Source organism: Neolamprologus multifasciatus, chromosome 11, assembly GCF_963576455.1.
Source record: "Neolamprologus multifasciatus chromosome 11, fNeoMul1.2, whole genome shotgun sequence".
Taxonomy (NCBI): Eukaryota; Metazoa; Chordata; class Actinopteri; order Cichliformes; family Cichlidae; genus Neolamprologus; species Neolamprologus multifasciatus.
The window spans coordinates 10995100-11013499 of record NC_140449.1 but is presented as its reverse complement, the minus strand read 5'-3'; the positions used below and the strand labels follow the sequence as shown (position 1 = coordinate 11013499).

The 18400-nt window shown below is 40.3% G+C and overlaps 2 protein-coding genes across 15 annotated transcripts in view; both read right to left on the bottom strand.

Annotated features, from left to right (window-relative positions):
- Positions 1–12877, bottom strand: part of grb10b (growth factor receptor-bound protein 10b) — a 61069-nt gene extending 48192 nt beyond the window's left edge. For 2 of the 3 annotated variants that reach the window (XM_085176063.1, XM_085176062.1), the window contains exon 1: positions 12659–12877. The gene's annotated coding sequence lies outside the window, so the exon portion shown is untranslated. The remainder of the gene's footprint in view (positions 1–12658) is intronic. The other variant, XM_085176061.1, reaches the window with a different exon arrangement.
- A 3316-nt stretch (positions 12878–16193) lies between these two features.
- The window catches only part of cobl (cordon-bleu WH2 repeat protein), a 52482-nt gene continuing 50275 nt past the window's right edge, over positions 16194–18400 (bottom strand). For 9 of the 12 annotated variants that reach the window (XM_085176049.1, XM_085176052.1, XM_085176048.1 and 6 more), the window contains one exon: positions 16194–18377. In XM_085176049.1, the coding sequence (XP_085032175.1) occupies positions 18291–18377 (87 nt within the window). In that variant the 3' untranslated portion in view covers positions 16194–18290. The remainder of the gene's footprint in view (positions 18378–18400) is intronic. The other 3 variants (XM_085176051.1, XM_085176059.1, XR_014876658.1) reach the window with 2 other exon arrangements.

The following is an 18400-nucleotide window of genomic DNA, read 5'->3' as shown; positions in this document are numbered from 1 at the left end:
CGCCGGTCCGAGTGTCAGGTAAACTGAACTTCAGGTAAGAAGTTATGACCTGTAGTCTATCTGGGTCAGATATAAACCAAGTTTAGGTGGAGTTTATTTTCGTTGTGTTGACTTTTTACAGTCAGTTATAATAACTCGTACTGCGTACTAGCTAGCATGACGGAGTTTATATTACAGCTGGGTGGGTGCAATGATGTTACTGATAGTGAACTTTATTTTATTCCAGGGCTCGCAAAATCGCTTGCCCGACGTCCCGGGGCTAGTGATTTTTCCAGTCGGGCTACCAAAATCTATCTCTGCCCTGCCCGTCAGGCTATCATAGGAAGGAAAAATATATGTCAATGCTTTTGCATTCTTTCGGAAATGTAGCTGGGTAATTATGTCATTGCATCGGTGAGCCACTGTCAATATGTGACATATTGAAATCGCGTTTGAATTTGCGCTTGTTTTTTGCTTTCACTTTGCAATCGCGAACTGTGTATAGAGAGCGACAGCACTGATTGGTGAGTGATGATAATCTGCGCACCAATTCCTCTGACATCACCTTATCAATCGTTAGCTTACTATGTAAACATGACAAGTGAAATCTCCCGCAGCAAGCTTAAACGTGTGAGAGGTTGATCGCGCAGAGAATCGCTGAGTGTTATGTGAGTGCGTGTGTAAAAGCAGCAGGATATATATTTTAGTTCTGCTGAGCCAAATAAGACAGGTCAGGGTGAAGAAGTGACAGCCAAAGAAAAGCTTACCACAAAACGGAAAAGTTATGACAAATCAGACTATAAGGCAAAAAGAAAGTGCAGCTTTATGGTTTCATGGACAAAAGAATTTCTGTGGCTGCAATATGACGAGCTAAATAACCAGGGCTGCACATAAGTGGTCCGCAGGTGCGCATTCGCTGTCAAAATAAAAAACGCGCACAAGATAAGAAGTTGCAACACATGTTTGCGTACATAAGATTTTCTGGAGGAGGACAGACATTTGTTTAGAACTTTTAATAAAGTTGTCGAAGCAGCAAAATCCTTTAAGCAATTACTTTGGTGTTTCTCCACCTCCAAAGAAATGTCAGAAGGAGTCCGAACCACAAAAGAAGCGTGTATTCTCAGAAAAGTGGTTGCAGGAGGTGAGCTGGCTTCACCTGGCTTCGCTCTGTTGTTGGTTTTCCCTCGATTTCTGAGTCGACAAGCGCCTTTGTTACTGGGACCAGTAATTTTAATAAAGGCCCCCATTAGAACCCATGAGAAATGCAGGAAATGCATTATTGCTCAGTCTGCAATATCTTTCGCAGAACAAACACCAATTGCAAATAACATACTAAAATTAAACCTGAAAAATCTGTTTAGAACAGCGTACTATGTTGCAAAGAGTGAACTACCACTGGCAAAATTTAGCATTTTATATTAATTTCTAGTATCAGCTGATGTTTGCTGGAGCCACAGCTGTAAAAGCTGCTGGTCGTGATGTCGGTTTGGATATGTGGTGAGAGGGAAACATGCAGATGAAACCTGGAAATGTCCTTACTGAATCATCAGAACTGAACAGGTGATGGAGATACAGGTTTACCTTTTAGGTGACATGAATGAGTTGAAGGGAAGTTATGAACTGTTTCTGAGAGACAAATAACACCAGAATCCTTTTCTATGCAGCTGACAGCTGGTAACTGTGCAGGGGCGGGTCTAGCAAAGTTTTGCTAGGGGGCCAGGTAGGGCATTAACAGGGAAAGGGGGGGCGCAAAGAAATACTTTTCTTTCTTATTCTCATTTAAAATGTCGAGTTTTTATTAAATAATTGTCTGAATCTTACAACCAAAGTTTTTATCTGACGTAAAATGTATAGAAATCATACATATACCAACAAGACTGTACATCACTGTCACAACAGCATTTGTTTTCATTCAAAGGCTTTATGGCTTTTCCTATAATACCTGGTGGTCTCTAGTCAAAATACCCGGGCCGTTTTTTTTTTCTTCCCAGTTCAGCCCTGGGCACGACACGCAGTGAATAAATCTAAGATCACATTAACTCTGTATTAACAAACATGCCATATTGGCCCAGTTTATTTTTCTTATCATTGTTGTGAGGAGACCATAAATAGCATTTGCATTTTCTGCTGTACAGTTCATTTGCTGTTATCGAGTTCTTGTTATGGATAAAAAGTGTCTTTTTTTGGGTTTCAAAATAGCTGATAACTATTCGCTGATAGCTGCCAACATCTGCGAACAAATATAATTCTATAAAGTTGTTCTATATAGTGTGTAACTGTTAATATAGAGCGTTATGAAATTTATTGCTAATGCAATCATATGGCACACTGACTTCTGAGGAAATTTTACATGGCACTCATCATCAGAAAGGTTGCCTACCCCTGTCTTACATAATACCACAGCCTTTCTTGGAAACAAGATTCTGAGTAGTTACTTTAAAAATAAAAAATAAACGTCATGCCTTTTGCTCTAGTTTTTCTGTATTAACTGCCAACTTGTCTGTTCAGTTTGTATTTCCTACTTAGATTAGTTTATCATTCCAGTCACAGCATAGCTTCCTGCTAGGATCTGTGACACACTCAATACTTTACCATAGTATATCACTTTATACCTTTCGTTATTGGGTAAAGAAAAGCCAACGCACTCACACACACACACACACACAACAAAAACGATAAACTAAAGCCACACAGAGCTCAGTGGCGGATCTGTAACTCAGCTGTGTCAACTACTCTTGTTGTGTATACAATTGTAAAATATGTTCACCGCAGTCAGCCTAATTCCAGCTGATTAGACTGGACACAGCTTAACAGGTGGCTGTTCAATTCTACTCAGTCATCTCTGGAACGCAGAGAGCATTCTTTCCACACACTGTTGACAGAGGAATCGCAGGCAATACAGTCCTCTGTAATATGATTTAATATCAATGTGTATCTAGTGTGCAATCATTTACAATACACACTTACACAGCTTTTAAGCTTCTTAGTTAGGTATCATAAAGTCAAAAGTTGACTTTAACCCCTAAAGGGGTCTTCTTGTGCTTTTTCTTAAAACAGACCAATGCCCTGGAGTCAACATCTGCACAGGACTCCTTTTCCAAGCTCACCTGTTTCTCCTGCAGGGATTCTGATCACTCATTAAACACCTTTTGATTTCTCCCTCACTCATTCTCTCTCATCCCACTGGGGAAAAATATGGGAAAGATGTTCGACGGCTTAATAAGTCAGTACTTAAAGATTGGAAAAAAGGTTTAGTTTTGAGAACGTGCTCACAACAGGAACAGATTTCCGAATAAAATTCATGTCTCGTTCATTCATTCATTTATATATATATATATATATATATATATATATATATATATATATATATATATATATATATATATATATATATATATATATATATATATATACACACACACACACACACACACACACACACCAGGTAAGATTAAAATGAAGCACCCTTTTATATTCTTCGACATTCAATCCTGTGATTATGATGCAGACAACATAAGATCGTGTCCTTGAGTTCCACATACATGAGATGCTCAGCTCTTGTTTTAGGATGTATGCAAGTCCTGTCACCGCCCTGGGCTATCACTGCAACAAAGTGCAGCTGGAACAAGCTCGACATCTTCAAATGGAAGAGCCTGACGAAAGAGTCCGCTTCTAACCAGAGGGGTAGAGAAAAGTAACTTGTTACACCGCCATTATATTTTGAGTCTGCTCGTATGCAATGGTCAGATTGCTTTGGACAGATTTTATCAGAGGGTGAACATGTGCATTGTTTCAGGTAGATTACAAGTGGACCTGAAAAAAAAAAAAGTATAACAAAAACAACCACTTGTCAGTGGGTCCTGCAGTTGTCTGCACGAGCCCCTGTAAGCAAGAGTAACCCAGTCCTTCAGTTCTTTTTACTACTGCAAACATTACTTAAGAGAATTGACACAGAATAAACAGTTTTACTGGATGGTAACTGATGACTTCAGGAGTAGCAATAATTGAAAAAGAACACAGTTTAGGTAAATGTTTCTCATTTGAGCAGATGGCAAATTAACTGGCAGTTGGTGCTTAAGGAGGAAAGGCAAGTTATATATGACAAAATTTTTTGTCACACAAAGTGGGCAGTTAGCAGTAGGGCTGCAGCTATCAATGAATCGATTTTATCGATAAAATAAGAATACTGAAAACACCGTACTCTATAATGCATCTTCACATCCACCCAGTCGATTCCAATACGTATGCTTTTCTTCACACAGTCTTTGGATGAGAGCATTCTGGAATTAAATCATGAACGTCCAGTTATTGCCAGCCCCTGCCGCTTCCTTAGACGCAGCTGTAATAACTGCTGGTTGGTTACATGTACGCCTGCATTGCCCATCTTTGTCCTACTGAGTACTTTGGGTGGGGCTTATGTGTCCGTCTTGAGGTGTGTAGTTAAAGTGAAGTCATAGCTCAAAGATGGGTGTTAAAAGAATTCACTGCAGTGACTAATGACTGATGTAATGTTTATAAGATAGTCACAAGACAGACCTTTGTGTGATTGTCCTGCCCAAGTTTCTTTTTTTCCTTTTTTTTTTTTTTTTTTAAAAACAGTCTTTAGACATTATTTATTTTGCACAAATCTGTACTTGCCAATTCACTTTTGCTGGAAAAAACAAATAAATATTTTTTTTTTTAGCAGTAATAGAGATTCAAAATCTACACAACTAGGATAAGTGGCAGAAAATAGATTGATTGGTTTTGGTCTCTAAAGAACTGCCAAACAAATAATCACCAAGGAAGAAAGAAAATCCATCCATCCATGAATGACCAAAGACTGGTTGGCTACCCAATAACAATCACCTCTTATATATTTTTCCTTTTCCCCAACTGTTGTTGCCATTTGCTATTTGAAATCGTTCTTTAAGAAGTTGCAGCACCAAAAACCTGCTGATAGCGCTGGTCACTAGCAGTTTGCAGTCTTTGCCTGTGGCTGATTTGTCTATCAACAGTAACTACCAGCTGAGCAGTTGTTTGCTGTAACTTGTCCCTGACTGCTACAGCCAACATGTTTCAAAAGCACAACTTTTACTTTGAAAGCACCTGTCTCCATTTCTGATTTGTGTCCATCTTTAACAGTTTTATGACCACTTAGAGACTAGCTGGTGAGTGTTTGCAGACAAGTCAGTGACTTGCCAACCACAGTAGTCTCGCCAACTAGTTGAGGTCAAAGGAGCTTGCAAAGAAAAGCGTCTGGACTTCTTTAAGTTGCTTGAAGACGTTTCACCTCTCATCCGAGAAACTTCTTCAGTTCTAAGGTCAAATGGTGGAGAGTCCCAGATTTAAACCTGGTGGGAGTATCCCCCAAAGAGGGACAAAAGGACCCCCTGATGATCCTCTAATCAGGGGGGTCCTGCAACTTCTCAAAGAATGATTTCAAATAGCGAATGGCAACAACATTTGGGGAAAAGGAAAAATATATAAGAGGTGATTGTTATTGGGTTGCCAACCAGTCTTTGGTCATGACGATGACCTGGATGACTGAGAACCTTCACAGACCTAACTAGTTGAGAAACACATTTTTCCCTTTGCGACTGGCATTTGCCAGATGGTTGCCAATTGATCTGTTAGCAGATGCGATTATGACAATTCCATATTTACAGCTCGTTTCTACTGCTCCCAAGTGTCCAAAAAATATCAGGTAATGTGTTTTTAAGAATTCTTATAATGCCCTTTCTTGACATGGAATATATAACGAAGCCCAAAGTTGGTGTCTGACATACAACTTTCTAAATCTGAACAGATCAGACTCTGGTACAATAAATATGGCAAGCTTACCCATTCCAATTCTCACAGTTAATCGATGCTGCACTGTAACAGACCAGCTACCGCCCCTTTCTCCAAACCCTCTCAGTCTCAGCCCCTGTGCTTCAGTCCAGACCATAAACAGTGTCTCAATTCAAGAATTGGAACAGCTCCAACTCATGTCTAGGGACTTGTGGAGAACCCACTGAAGGGAATGACCGTAACCCAACCCTAAGGGAGGAAGGTCAGTCATTTTTCTGTATGGTTAAAGAAGCCAGACATCTTAAGTGATAATATTCAGTTTTTAAAGCTGCATGTTGTCAATTCGTCCCATGACAGGGCAACCTACAGAAATGTATTATATGCCAGAGTGTGAGTGGTAAGGGTGGAGCACTTCGACACATATAGCACCATAATGTAAATCGAGTGAGCTGGAGATTTACTCTCGATACCTTAGGCTCCATAGGTTTTATCTTTATATCTGTGTAATTTCTTTATATCTTGAACATTATTAAACAAATATAAGTCACTGCATGTATTGTAAGATATTAAACCCACAAATAACTATTGACACTTGCCAATACCTGAAATTATCAATGTTTAAGCCTTTCTAGTATGGTTACCAGAGCTGGCGGTTTTTACAGCAATGAAAGACGGAAAGAAAAAGTTAAACAGAGGATCTCTGTCTTCTGTTTTAATCAGCAGATCAGATGGTAGTCACTCCTCAGTGGATGTGCTTGTTGCACATGTTGATTAGTCATTAATTGGCAGCTTTCATTATTTGTGAGCAGCAGCGTAAAGTGGGGCTATAAGAGAGGGCCTGATGTCATGCCGGGGTAGGCTGAATAGCACCAGTCTAGGAGAGAAAAGCCTTTTGGAAATGTGGACAGTGCCTAATTGGATGAGGATTTCACTTGGCTGCTTTGGAGAACTGGTCTTATGCAATGGCATAGATGAATGGACCAGGCTTGGGAGCAACGATGCTTGCACTCAACTTGGTTGCAGTGGTGGCCCCAAGGGGTTACATTAGATGTATTTGCCTTCTCATGACACCATCTTTACAACAAGTTAGGTGGTGGGAGCACCCAACACCATTAACTGTACAGCGCTGTAACATACAAAGAAATGCCACACCATAAAGCTGATAAAAACCAAAACTGAGTCACACGGTCTCATCCTCCATACAAAAACAAAACATCAAACCCAAATAAAACTGTCCTTGTAATGAAAACTCAAATCAGAAAGGCTCTTGAGTTCTACGTGACCACTTGAGGGGAAAGGGGAATAAGACTTATTTTACTTACTTAGTCTTAGGAATGCTAACAAACTTGGCTGTCTGAAAAACAATTACCTTAACAAGGACTTAACATAAGTCCTATTCATAAGTACCAAAGTACACCACATTAAGTCCTAATCCCTTTTAAGACTGAGAAATAATACTGGAAAACCAAGGGGCAGAAAATCTAGTAATGTACAGAAAAATAAATGTGTTCATGGTCAATGGTGTGGCATTCAGATCACAAGAGAGACTAAGACACCGATTTAGTCCAGAACAGATATAACTAACACCACAAATACTGTTAAGAGTTCTTGCTGGTGATAGTTTCTAGGGGAAAAATAAAAAAATAATCACGCAGTTCATGAAGACAGCTAATTTTGCTTTGCAGATTCCATCTCACATAGTAAGACTGATAAAGATGTTAAGTAAAAGTAGGAGATAGGTTGCACCTAGAGGAAGGCAATGGGCTACACTGTGAGAACAAAAATTAAATATTGTAACTATGTATAAGAGGGGTCATTTCATCATCACCGTGCAACCACGGCACATTACCTGCACCCAAGCGACCACGGGCTCAGGTAGGGGTTTCGTTACCTGCAGAATAAAGGAAACATTCTTGTCACTTACACAGGCTTTCAGCTACATTTGGGCCAACACCAGACAGTGAGAAACTCTATCCACTTAGACAAGCAAGCACTGCATCTCCTCAGGTCACAAGTGGAAAGTGGTGAGAATCAGGTTTATACAGGTCCATATTTACAGTATGGAGGTGGGGGGGGGGGGGGGGGGGGGAGAATAACACCACAAAGTTTTTCCTCTGGCAAGGGTTTAGGTTCTTAGAAATTACTTTTCACAAAGCTAAACACGATTACTCAGCAGTTATAGTTGAGATACCAAGGCATTCATTATTCTGTAAGCAGTCGGGGACACTCAATCCAATGTATACAATTTTAACAGTATACACAGTCCAAAAAAAAAAAGAAAAGAAATTATACATGTTTATGCAACTGAGTCTAAATTTACCTTTGTCCAGAAACTCAAAAAGCTGTCCCTAACATCACGAGATAGTTTTTAATCACTGACAGCTCAGCTGAACATTTTGGCACAAAGGGTAAAGTTGCTCTGCTTTTAGATCCGGAGTCAGTGGAATAAGATGAACTATGCTGTGGTCCCTGAGCAGGCCTGGGTTAATGGTGTCATGGCATCAGGGAGGGGGGGTATTAACAGTGTATAAGCCCAGACCAACCAGTTCTGAATGACCGTTAGCTGACGCAAGACCTGATGGAATGCTGCTTAGAGCACGACCACAAGCTCTTACACCACCAATACCAGTTAACAGGATATCTCTGCTAATTTTCCCCTTGGACAGCAAGTGAAACTATGCATTTATAAAAGCAGCAGTAACAGAGATACCCACTGCGTACATATACGTACCTACCGTATCTCCCATCGCCTCGAGTTTAAAACGAGACTCAAGTCTTGGCTTTGAAATAATTGGATTTATTACTGCAAAGCAGACGATATTACAAAAAAAAAAAAAAAAAAAAAGTATGTGCAACAGAACCAAACTCATTATAGATTCTTATGAAATACACAAACCTGAATCCTTGTGGGATTGAAGTATAACTTATTGTATAATTCTTTGGAATACGTGCAGTCAGCAGCGTTTTGGCAGCCTGTAGCTGTACAGAGTTCATGCCCCATCATGCCTGTGCTTACTTAGCATGGACTTGAAATAGCAGGACTGGTGCTGGAGGGGGTGAAAGAAACCGCAGCTCTGGCAGTTGCCATGTGCGCAGTGATTTGACCACAAAATAATCAAACTAGAAGGGCATTTAGAGAGAGCATTCCCAACGAGGTCAATGCCCTTTATTCCATTGTTTTCAAAAAGGGACCGAAGTCGGCACCAAAATGTAATGGGTCCTTCTTTTACTCATGCGCTACCTCTCTGACAAGGTTTGTGAAATCTGACAGTTTTTTTTGTTTTTGATCACAACCCTTTACCTCTGCGATGTAGAAATGATATGTATCGGCAGCCACGTGATAAGGCCACTTCAAAGTTGTGTGAGAACCAAGTCTCACCACTTGGCAGCCCATTCATCAAGACCAAGATCCCATCTAAACTGGGAAAGAGCAATAACTTTCAGTGGTCACGGGGACATAAAATAGCTTGTGCTGAAACACCGCTTAAATTGGTCATGTTTTACTGCATGCTAAATATTTTGCATTATTAACAGCTCAGCCCAGAGTGGCAAATTGATCAACTCCTCCCAAATATCATGCGAACTCCCATAAAAGACAAGAAACCAAGAAAAACAACTTCACTTACCTACAGTTCTGTGTAAATCTCTTTAGCTACCCCTGATGTTGTTACAATTTGCTTCCAAGGAGCGCTGACCTTCATGTAATCTTTAAAATGGTTTTGAGTAATAGTTCTCTAGGCCTTCTGAGAGATCGTTCAAGGTTTTTATTTGGGCATTAGCTGCTTTGTCACTCATTTTCATTCCAGCCCTTGGGCTTAACCATTTACATTTTCCTCCTCTCACCCCCAAGTGGTCGTAGCAGATGGCTGCCCCTCCCTGAGCCTGCTACGGACGTTTCCTCCTATTATAAGGGAGTTTTTCCTTCCCACTGTCACCATAGTGCCTACTCATTTGGGTGGGTGGGGCATCTCTGTCTTGCCTGTATCATTGTAGGGTGTTACAACGAAAGGGTTTTAAGGCAACTGTTGTTAGACAGTGATTTGGTCCTGTATAGATCAAACTGAGCTGGACTAAATTTATAAAATTTGAGGAAACTGGAGATAGAGGACCGAAGGACATACAACACTATCTACAGCAGATAAGCACCATCTGAAAATCATGTCTTTAAGCAAAGACCTGACACAGAACCTAAGAGATGCATCTGACTCTTCAGTTGATACATCGGCAATTCACTAAAGCCTCATTAGAAATGGTTTCAGTAGATGGGTTGCTGTCAAAAAGCTATTCTTACGGAAGGGAAACAGGGGGAAAGGGCTAAGATTTAAAAGCATAGCAAGACAGAGGAAAAAGAAAAAGAAATCCCCACAAAGCAGCACCACCAGTCATGGATTGGCCTCATTCAAGCCGTAATGATGATGAATACAGGTTGCCAAACATCAACTTTCAAGTTCATGAGAATTGTATTAACTGTTTTGCCTTATATAATGCGTTTCTATGTATATTTGCACATATTTCAATAAATCACCCATTTCCCTACCAAATATAAATGAGGGTTGGCTCAGGGTTTTTGCACGGTACAGTAGAGCTTGACTACAATAAGTAGACATACTTATTGTAGTCAATAAGTTTGTACAGTTGTGAACATCATAACCTGGAATGTGGCTTCTGTTTTTGTTTGGTCCTGCTGTTGATTGGCTCTCTGGTGGCAGGAACGAGGATCCTTTAAGTTGCAAGATGTTGTAATAATGATTCTGTTTAAGAAGCACTTCCCAATTTCATGTGCACCAACTGGCAACTTAAGTAAGCTATCAGGAGTTGGCAGCACTGCCCTCTACCTGTATTTGTTCTGAAATGGTATATTAAGTATAATTTGAAGACATGCTACCAAATTTAAATGCTGTGGATTTGGAATCTCTTTTTTAATATCAGAACCAGGGTTGAAAACAAACAAACAAACAAAAAAAAAAAAATCGGACAAGTTCATTGGTTATTGATCGTCGGATGTTTTATGTTTAATTTCGTGCTGTTTTTATGTGTGTCTTTTCCTCGTTTCAATTAACAGCCCAGTTCCTTTGAGAATCAGCTTAGCAAATAACTAAATGCAATTAGGAAGTCTTCCTTTTCTGTGTTAATGAGCTATCCCAGAGCTCATTCTAGGGAAGCCAGCCTCATATTGCTGGTTTTTCCCCACCAGCAACAACACACCTGACAGGTTCTGCTCCATATGTTATCACCACCTGTTTGTAAATGGAATGGCTGCAAAAGTGTCCTTCATCTGATTGCCTCATTTAGGTCAATCAGTCTGAAGCACAAACACCTTGGTGAATAGATCAACAACTGGATTAGTGGGCTGACAGCAGCCTTTTTTGGAAGGATTTAACTTAATGTTGTAGTTGTATTCAAAATAACTAGATATAATTCCTACTTTAATGTTGACTAATTGTATACAATAATAGCTAAACAAGAGGAGGCTGAAAGGAAACATCAGATAAGTTTGAGTTTAGAGAAAAGTGAATCATCCATATTTTGACGAGACAGTCAAAGTTTGCAAATAATCCATTTAAAGAAGTACTTTAATAAAAAAATAAAAAAATAAATAAAGAAGTAGTAGTCAGTCATGCATCAGCCTCCAAGCGCCCCTCTCTGGACCCACCCCACATTCCCAGAGAGAACACTGATCTGTATTCAAAACACACAGGCCAACATCAATAGTCTCTAGAATCATAAATTTGGGCGGTTATGTAACTTTCTGCAGAGACCACATGCAGCCAATAAAGAAATTGATTGGACGAATGCCCAAATGACAAGGCAGATTAGAGGACCTAAGAAGAGTTGCTTTGTCAGGACCTTTCCACATAAAGTTAGATAATGATCAGCCTCTCTCATTTACTAATCCTTTCACTGCTAAAATTGTGATCACCAAACATGTTTCTCAAAGTATTGTATAACAGACAAAATATTGGGCTGTTGACTTAATATGTGCTGCAACAGCCTTTAAAGACAGCGTGCAATACAGATTGAAGTGTTCAACAGACAGGCCCCCCTTGTGCATTCAAAGTATTTGGGGTAAAGCTCAAAGACGGGGTGCCTAAAGATTTTCACACTAAGCAGCCTCTATAATGGAGCCTGGATTGAAGCTTACACCCTCTGAGAGCATTATTGATTCTGCTTCCAACTAAAGTGACACCTGTTACAACCCATTAAAAACAAAATACTTCTCTCACTTTATCCTGGACCACCTGGAACCCACTCAAGGACCCATTTGGGGTCCCGGGAGCCCACTTTGACAACCTCTGCAATGGGCAACAAGAGTATCCCTGGAACAACTTCCTTCACCCCTCTCCCTCCCCTCTCCTGGAGTAAATGCTGCAAAAGGGATAAAGAGATAAGGCGAGAGTGGTGAAACTCTTGGGAAGGGTGTAAAGGAGAAGAGGAGGAGGGGGAGGTGGACACAGGGAGCTGGAGTCCTACTGGATACAAAGAAGGCTCAAGGGCCACTGCAGACTGCTGTCAAAGTACTACAAACAAGGCAGGCTCCTGGAATTCCAAACTGGAATGCCAAGAAACGCAAGGAAAGGTTTGGGAAATGCACGAGATTCAGTGCACGAGATTCACGCACGGCTTCTCGACGTGCCTGTTCGACAGGCCAGCCTGGGGTATCTTCAGCGGAAGCTTTCCACTTGTAGGTTTACAACATGGTCAGTTCAAGTGACTGCCGAAGAGCGGCGCAATGAATAAACTTTCCAAAGTTCAATGACACACCGTTGTCAATGAGGGAGGCAGGTCCCGCACATGTCCCGAACATTCATAACATCGTTAAGTGTCATCGTTAAACTTTTACTACACGTCCACAATGATCACTCTTCTGACACGCACGAGAAGCATGCTCTCGGAAACATGCACCCACCTTACAGCGAAAGCACCTCGGGCAGGCTGCGACCCTCACACGCGGACGGACACGGAGCGCCGGGGCAGGCTGGAGATGAAGGGACTGACGACAGCGTTGGATCAGGACACGCTGGTGAGCATTCCGGAGTGAACCGCTAGAGACAGAGGAGGAGAGGAGAACGCAAAAACAGTGACCGTAAAGACTGCAGGGCACTCGTCATCTCATGCGGCTAAGGGAGGACTCTCTCTCTCTAACACACGCGGACGCTTACAAACACACCCTCGCAAACGACGCCTCCCATTTATATTAGACCACGCCCACACGAGAGACCCGATTAATGCGGCGTTCAGGTCTAAGTGGGGGAGGGCGTGTTCAGAGGGTTCCCGTGGTTTCTGGAGATGTATGTTACACTAGAACTTGGCGTTCAGTTCTTGCTGTCAGGGAGCACACGGAGGGGATTATAGAGCCGGAAATGCTGTGTGCGGACAAAACGTCATGCTGTCGGGGTAGCTCGTTTTCTTGTGTGTCGGGACTCTAACGTTTGTGCCCTTAAATGAATGAAAATAAAAGACAAAAACAGAGTTTCTATAATTCCAACGAGCCTGAAAGTCAATATTTAACATGAGCACCTTTATTCTTTAACCAAACCTGAACTATCTCTCTTTTTCCTGTAATTTCTTTAAGTAGCATTCATGAATAGTTCTATGGGCTTCTTGAAGGATATTCAAAGCTCTTCTTTGGATGTTGGCTGCCTTTTGGTCTGTTCTCCATGAAGATGATTCCACATGATATATTGAGATCTGGGTTCTGGGGAGGCCAATCCATGACAAGAACTTTTAGTCCTGTTCTTGTGTGATTTGGCATACCTTTTCTCTCTGCTCCTTGACAGACACCCTTCTGCTGAGACCAGTACTGATAAGGCTTCAGTGAAGAGTAAATGGATCACCTGTAGGGCCTGTGTCAGATCTTTTTTTAAAAAAGGACATGATTTTCAGATACTGTTCATCTGCTGTAGATATTTTTTTGGCCGCTTGTACTTTTGTCCTCCACTTGCAGAACACACTGCACACCATGCTGTGATATACCAATTTTTCTGCTAATAGCTCTTATAATCACCTTGTTGGTGCCTGTCAAACTGTGATATATTTAGCATTTTCTGTAGATTCAATTAAAGAAATATGAAGAAATACCTAAAGATAAAGTTCAAAATTGATTATGTGCTAAGTTGTCTTATATATAGATACAACACTGGTTCGTTCCTTGAATTAAGTGCCTTTTTATGCTTTAATGATTCCTCGGTTAGTTTTAAGTGGCTTGACCAAAAAAGAATCCTTTGAAAAAGATCAGTTGAGTTAAAAAGCAGCAAAGAAAAACTGTCAAAGACCCTTAGAAAGCTGAAACTGAAGCCTGAGCTATTGCTCTAAATCCCTTAAAAATACAAGAATACCAGTCTAGCTTTTCAGAAGCAAAACATGAAATAAAAGAAGCAGTACAGCATGTCAGTGTTAGGCCTACAGATTAAAGTCTAAAATTACTTCTCAGGACTGAAATAGTGAAGCATGGTGGCTGCATGTAAAGAGTGCTATTAAAGTGATACACCTGCAGCCTAAAGCTAAGGACTCTGCTTTTAATTAGAGCCGTGCTCTGACAAGCACAATCTGAAACAAAAACACAAGTAGCTGGCAGGTATGTAAATTGCACAACTGAGGGTCAGATCTCATTCTGAGTTATCTCTCAGCACTGGTGTGTTTTCACCCCTCTGAGTTTCCCCATATTGCATAAGAGCTTCTCGTGTTTATGTTATTGAAAGCAACGTCAGAGTTGCAAACTACTTTAAAACATACACACACTTTTTAGGCAGACTGTAATGCATCAAAGAGAACAACTTGAAACGAGTGCCACATCCCTTCTGTCTCCACCAGGAATTAACCAGTGTTCAGTTCATTTTTATGCATACATAAAACTTGAATAGCTTCATAAGTGATGGGAAAACCCCATAAGAGTCTGAACTGCAAGAACTCGTCAGTCCTGAGCTGTTTGCATATGCCAGGACTTAAAGAATAGACGCTGTGAAGCCACCCAGACACACACACACACTTACACACGCTGACATACAAGCATGCAACAAAGCATTCGCTTTATGTCTGTCATTTGAGCAAAAAGTAAACACACACTGTGCTGATTTTACGTCATCAGACATTCAGCTTCACACAGGCCTTTTGTTTAAATGATTGATCAGATACATAGTAGACTAGCCGACACTGGAAAACAAAAAGAGCGCAACCCCTGCTGATAGTCAGCGTGTCCATCACTCATAAGTCGCCCAGTCGAGACTAACAAAGCTGGGTAATATACATCCAGGCAATTAGTGAAGTGTTTATTAAAGTTTCTCACATGATTATGGATGGGCCACTATGGAGGGACATAAGGCCATGCTTAGTACTTATTAGCTATTTATTTTATTATTTTAAACTTATTGTGCTGTCTGTGATCCCTTTTCCATTAGTGAACATGGAGGCTGTCAGAAATCTAACCCTTAACAGACTCTTAACATGTTACCATTAATATGTAATGGTTAACAAACACAAACCCAGCAATGAGGAATAAAATCAAGAACCAGAGTCAAACCTGAATGACTATATTTTTGTTCGATTATGTGGCGTGACCTTCTGGTAATTCTTGATTTGGAGGTTGTTTACGTTGGTAGGCTGGTTAAAATGGTTTGGAACGGCAACAAAGGCACAAGCCCAAATACACATACATGCTCAGAACAAAAATATCACCCGCATTAACCCACCCACTGACACACAGACATCCACCCACTCAAACACACCCTTTCACATATTTGTAAGGAGGATTAGAATGGTTGTAGAGCGAGCATGAATGTGAACCCACCAAAGAGTCTGTGGTCCCAGCAGGAATTTACAGCTCTCTCTCTTGGCCGAGCTCACCCTTCTGCACTCTGATATTTATTTCTCCGCCATGAAAGTTTCAATTAACGTGTCTGTCTGGGAACACCTTGAGAGAAGGCATTTAAAAAGCCTCAGTGTTCAAATCCTGCTAGCTTTTACACGACACTTGTGGCGAACCAGGATGTGCGTGCACAAAATATGCATTTCTAGTTCAATTTGCAATAAAATCTGGATGTTTGCATCATTCGTTTGCATCTGAGGGGTGGGGGGAGTGAAGCGGCACAAAGTCTAATGTTTCAGGATTCAGGAATACAGGAAAGGTTCAAGTTCTTTGAGAGTAATTTTGTGTGACCACATAGTGATGAGTCACGGCCATGAGCTGCTGCCCGGAATAGTAGCTCATCTGTGGCGTGGCAGAGAGGTTACAATATGTTTCATAAGGACTGCAGGATAGCCACAGTCTTCCAGCGAACCACAGTGCTGGGAATGGCACAGACACATCGGGAGGTGGGGTGGGATGCTTTCCAGGGCAAGGTTCATGTTGCCATCTGCTAAACCTAACATCTGTCTAATTACTATTTGAGAGGTGGGGCACATATTTTCATTTATATAATCAAAACAAAAGACAGTAGCAGGTAGAGTTTTTGCTTGATTACAAAATGTATTTATTGAATCAAAAAAAAAAAAAAGGTAAACAAAATTAACCTTATCCATAAAACAATGTGCACTTTAAACATAAAAAGCAATAGCTTATAAAAACGTTCACTCAGTCAGTGGAATAAAGCAAATCTATCGCAATGATTTACAAGATATACACTTCTGTAGGCTTTTACTTTGTAGCTCTCTCCCAAAATTAAGTTAAAGTTTACCTCTGAAGTTATAGAATTTTGCATCATGCATGAAGTAAACACAAATTAAAGTTAGTGTCTATAAAACTAGTTAACCCCCTTTACTCAAAGATGTCTCGAAATACACAGCAGCAAACATTTTACCTGAATATGGAGCGTAAGCTTTTCTTCATTCTAACGATGATCCAGCATGGACTTTAATCGTATCTAATACAAACTATTTAATGGCTCTCACTCATAGCTATGACCCATTAAACCTCCCCTACAGAGCAGAATGAAATGCAATAACGCTTAAATTATGACATAAGCTTTACTAAAGCTGGTTTTAGATTATCTTATCGATTTAATACACTAATCTCTTTGCTTTTTGTGAAACCGTTCTTATGGTTTTTAATCAAAATGCTTCAAAATGTTGAAATGTCAAAAAAAAAGAAAAAACTATTTCAGCTACAGTATGTACAGTATGTATTTATAGCAAATGTTAAGGCTATGCTTATCATGTTTTCCACCGTGAGGCAGAAATATCACAACATAGCATCTACAGATTTTTAACAGCAGCACAAATGAAGGTTAGAAGCTTAAACAGGAGCACAGTGCACTAACAGGCACCAGCCAGTTGTTATAATATGACTCCTTAGAGTCCTGAACTGTGGAAGTTGGCATTACGGACGAGATCTCCATAAAATAATACACTTAAAGCACTGCTCACGGACCTACTGTTTTCTTAAATATACAAAAAAAAACCGTTTTAAATAATGTTAATTGTTACAATAAAATAGGAAGTAGTCCGGAATCTGATCAAACTTATTGCACCTCACATCGATTTTTTTAAACAAACAATATGTGCATAACACTGACTTAGCATTAGGCATATAAGGCATTTGAAACCTACAGTGGTAAAGGCAAATGGAAATGATCACAACACAAAATGATATGAAAGTCTCATATACTATTACATTTTGCTTTCATTGGCACAGATTTATGTCAATGCTCTAGTTGCGCCTTGTGAATTCAAGGGTGGATGGCAGCGGATGTATTTACGAACAGCAATATGTTACAAAGGTGGAAAGGAACATTTTCCAGCAAGCTGCTGTTTGTCAAAGCGGAACATAAACTGCAAACCTTTCACCTCTCGCACCCTTTGTTAGACAGATGTTGCAGGTGTTTGGCTACTAACACAGTGAGGTTCTTCTTGCTAGAAGAAATGTTTAAATCCTTCCTCATTCATAAGTAATTACATCCCCGCTTTGCTGTTCCTTTTAGAACTACACCAATGTATGAATGAAGCCCAATATTAGTAGTAAGAGGTGTGAATCTTATTCTGAATTATTTATTTTTACTTGATTTTTCACAATTTCTGCAGTGCAAAAAAATATATCAGACAGCATTCATTGAAAATGCAACTCAAACTGTTTTTCCCCAAACACCTGCTGTAAAAGCAGTATGGCAAAACACAGAAACTAAGACTACACTTAATCTATTATTTCTTGTTGTGGTGATGCCGGCTCCCCCTCTTACTGCTCAGGGATTGTTGAGGAGCTCGCTTGGATCGTTCCCAGTTTGCCGTTCACTTGAACCGTCTTCTTGGGAACTGCGACCTAGATGAAAGAAATTGAACATGTCATTTTATTTCTCCACTGTGATAATGACAGGAGCAACAGTTTGAGGCAACAAAACAACATGTGATCGGGATTTCTTTGATTTTTCGCCCTCTTGATGCTATTCAGTCGCTACTATTGTTCCTTTCTGGTAAAAACAGGGCAAAAAAACCAATTCAAAAGTTTCAGAAGTCTTATTTTTCCATAGCTGCTGACCTAAAATTGAACTTTATCCTCTCGAAAATACTCATGGAGCAGTACAGTATGGCTGTCAGATTTATCTTTGTACGTGTTACAATCTGCAACTCATTTCCAGTTTCCTGGCTACTAGACCGCAGGAGATCTTTGTAGTGCCGGTGATGTCTTCCAGCGAGGCAAGCTGTGTGAAACCAGACCAAAGAT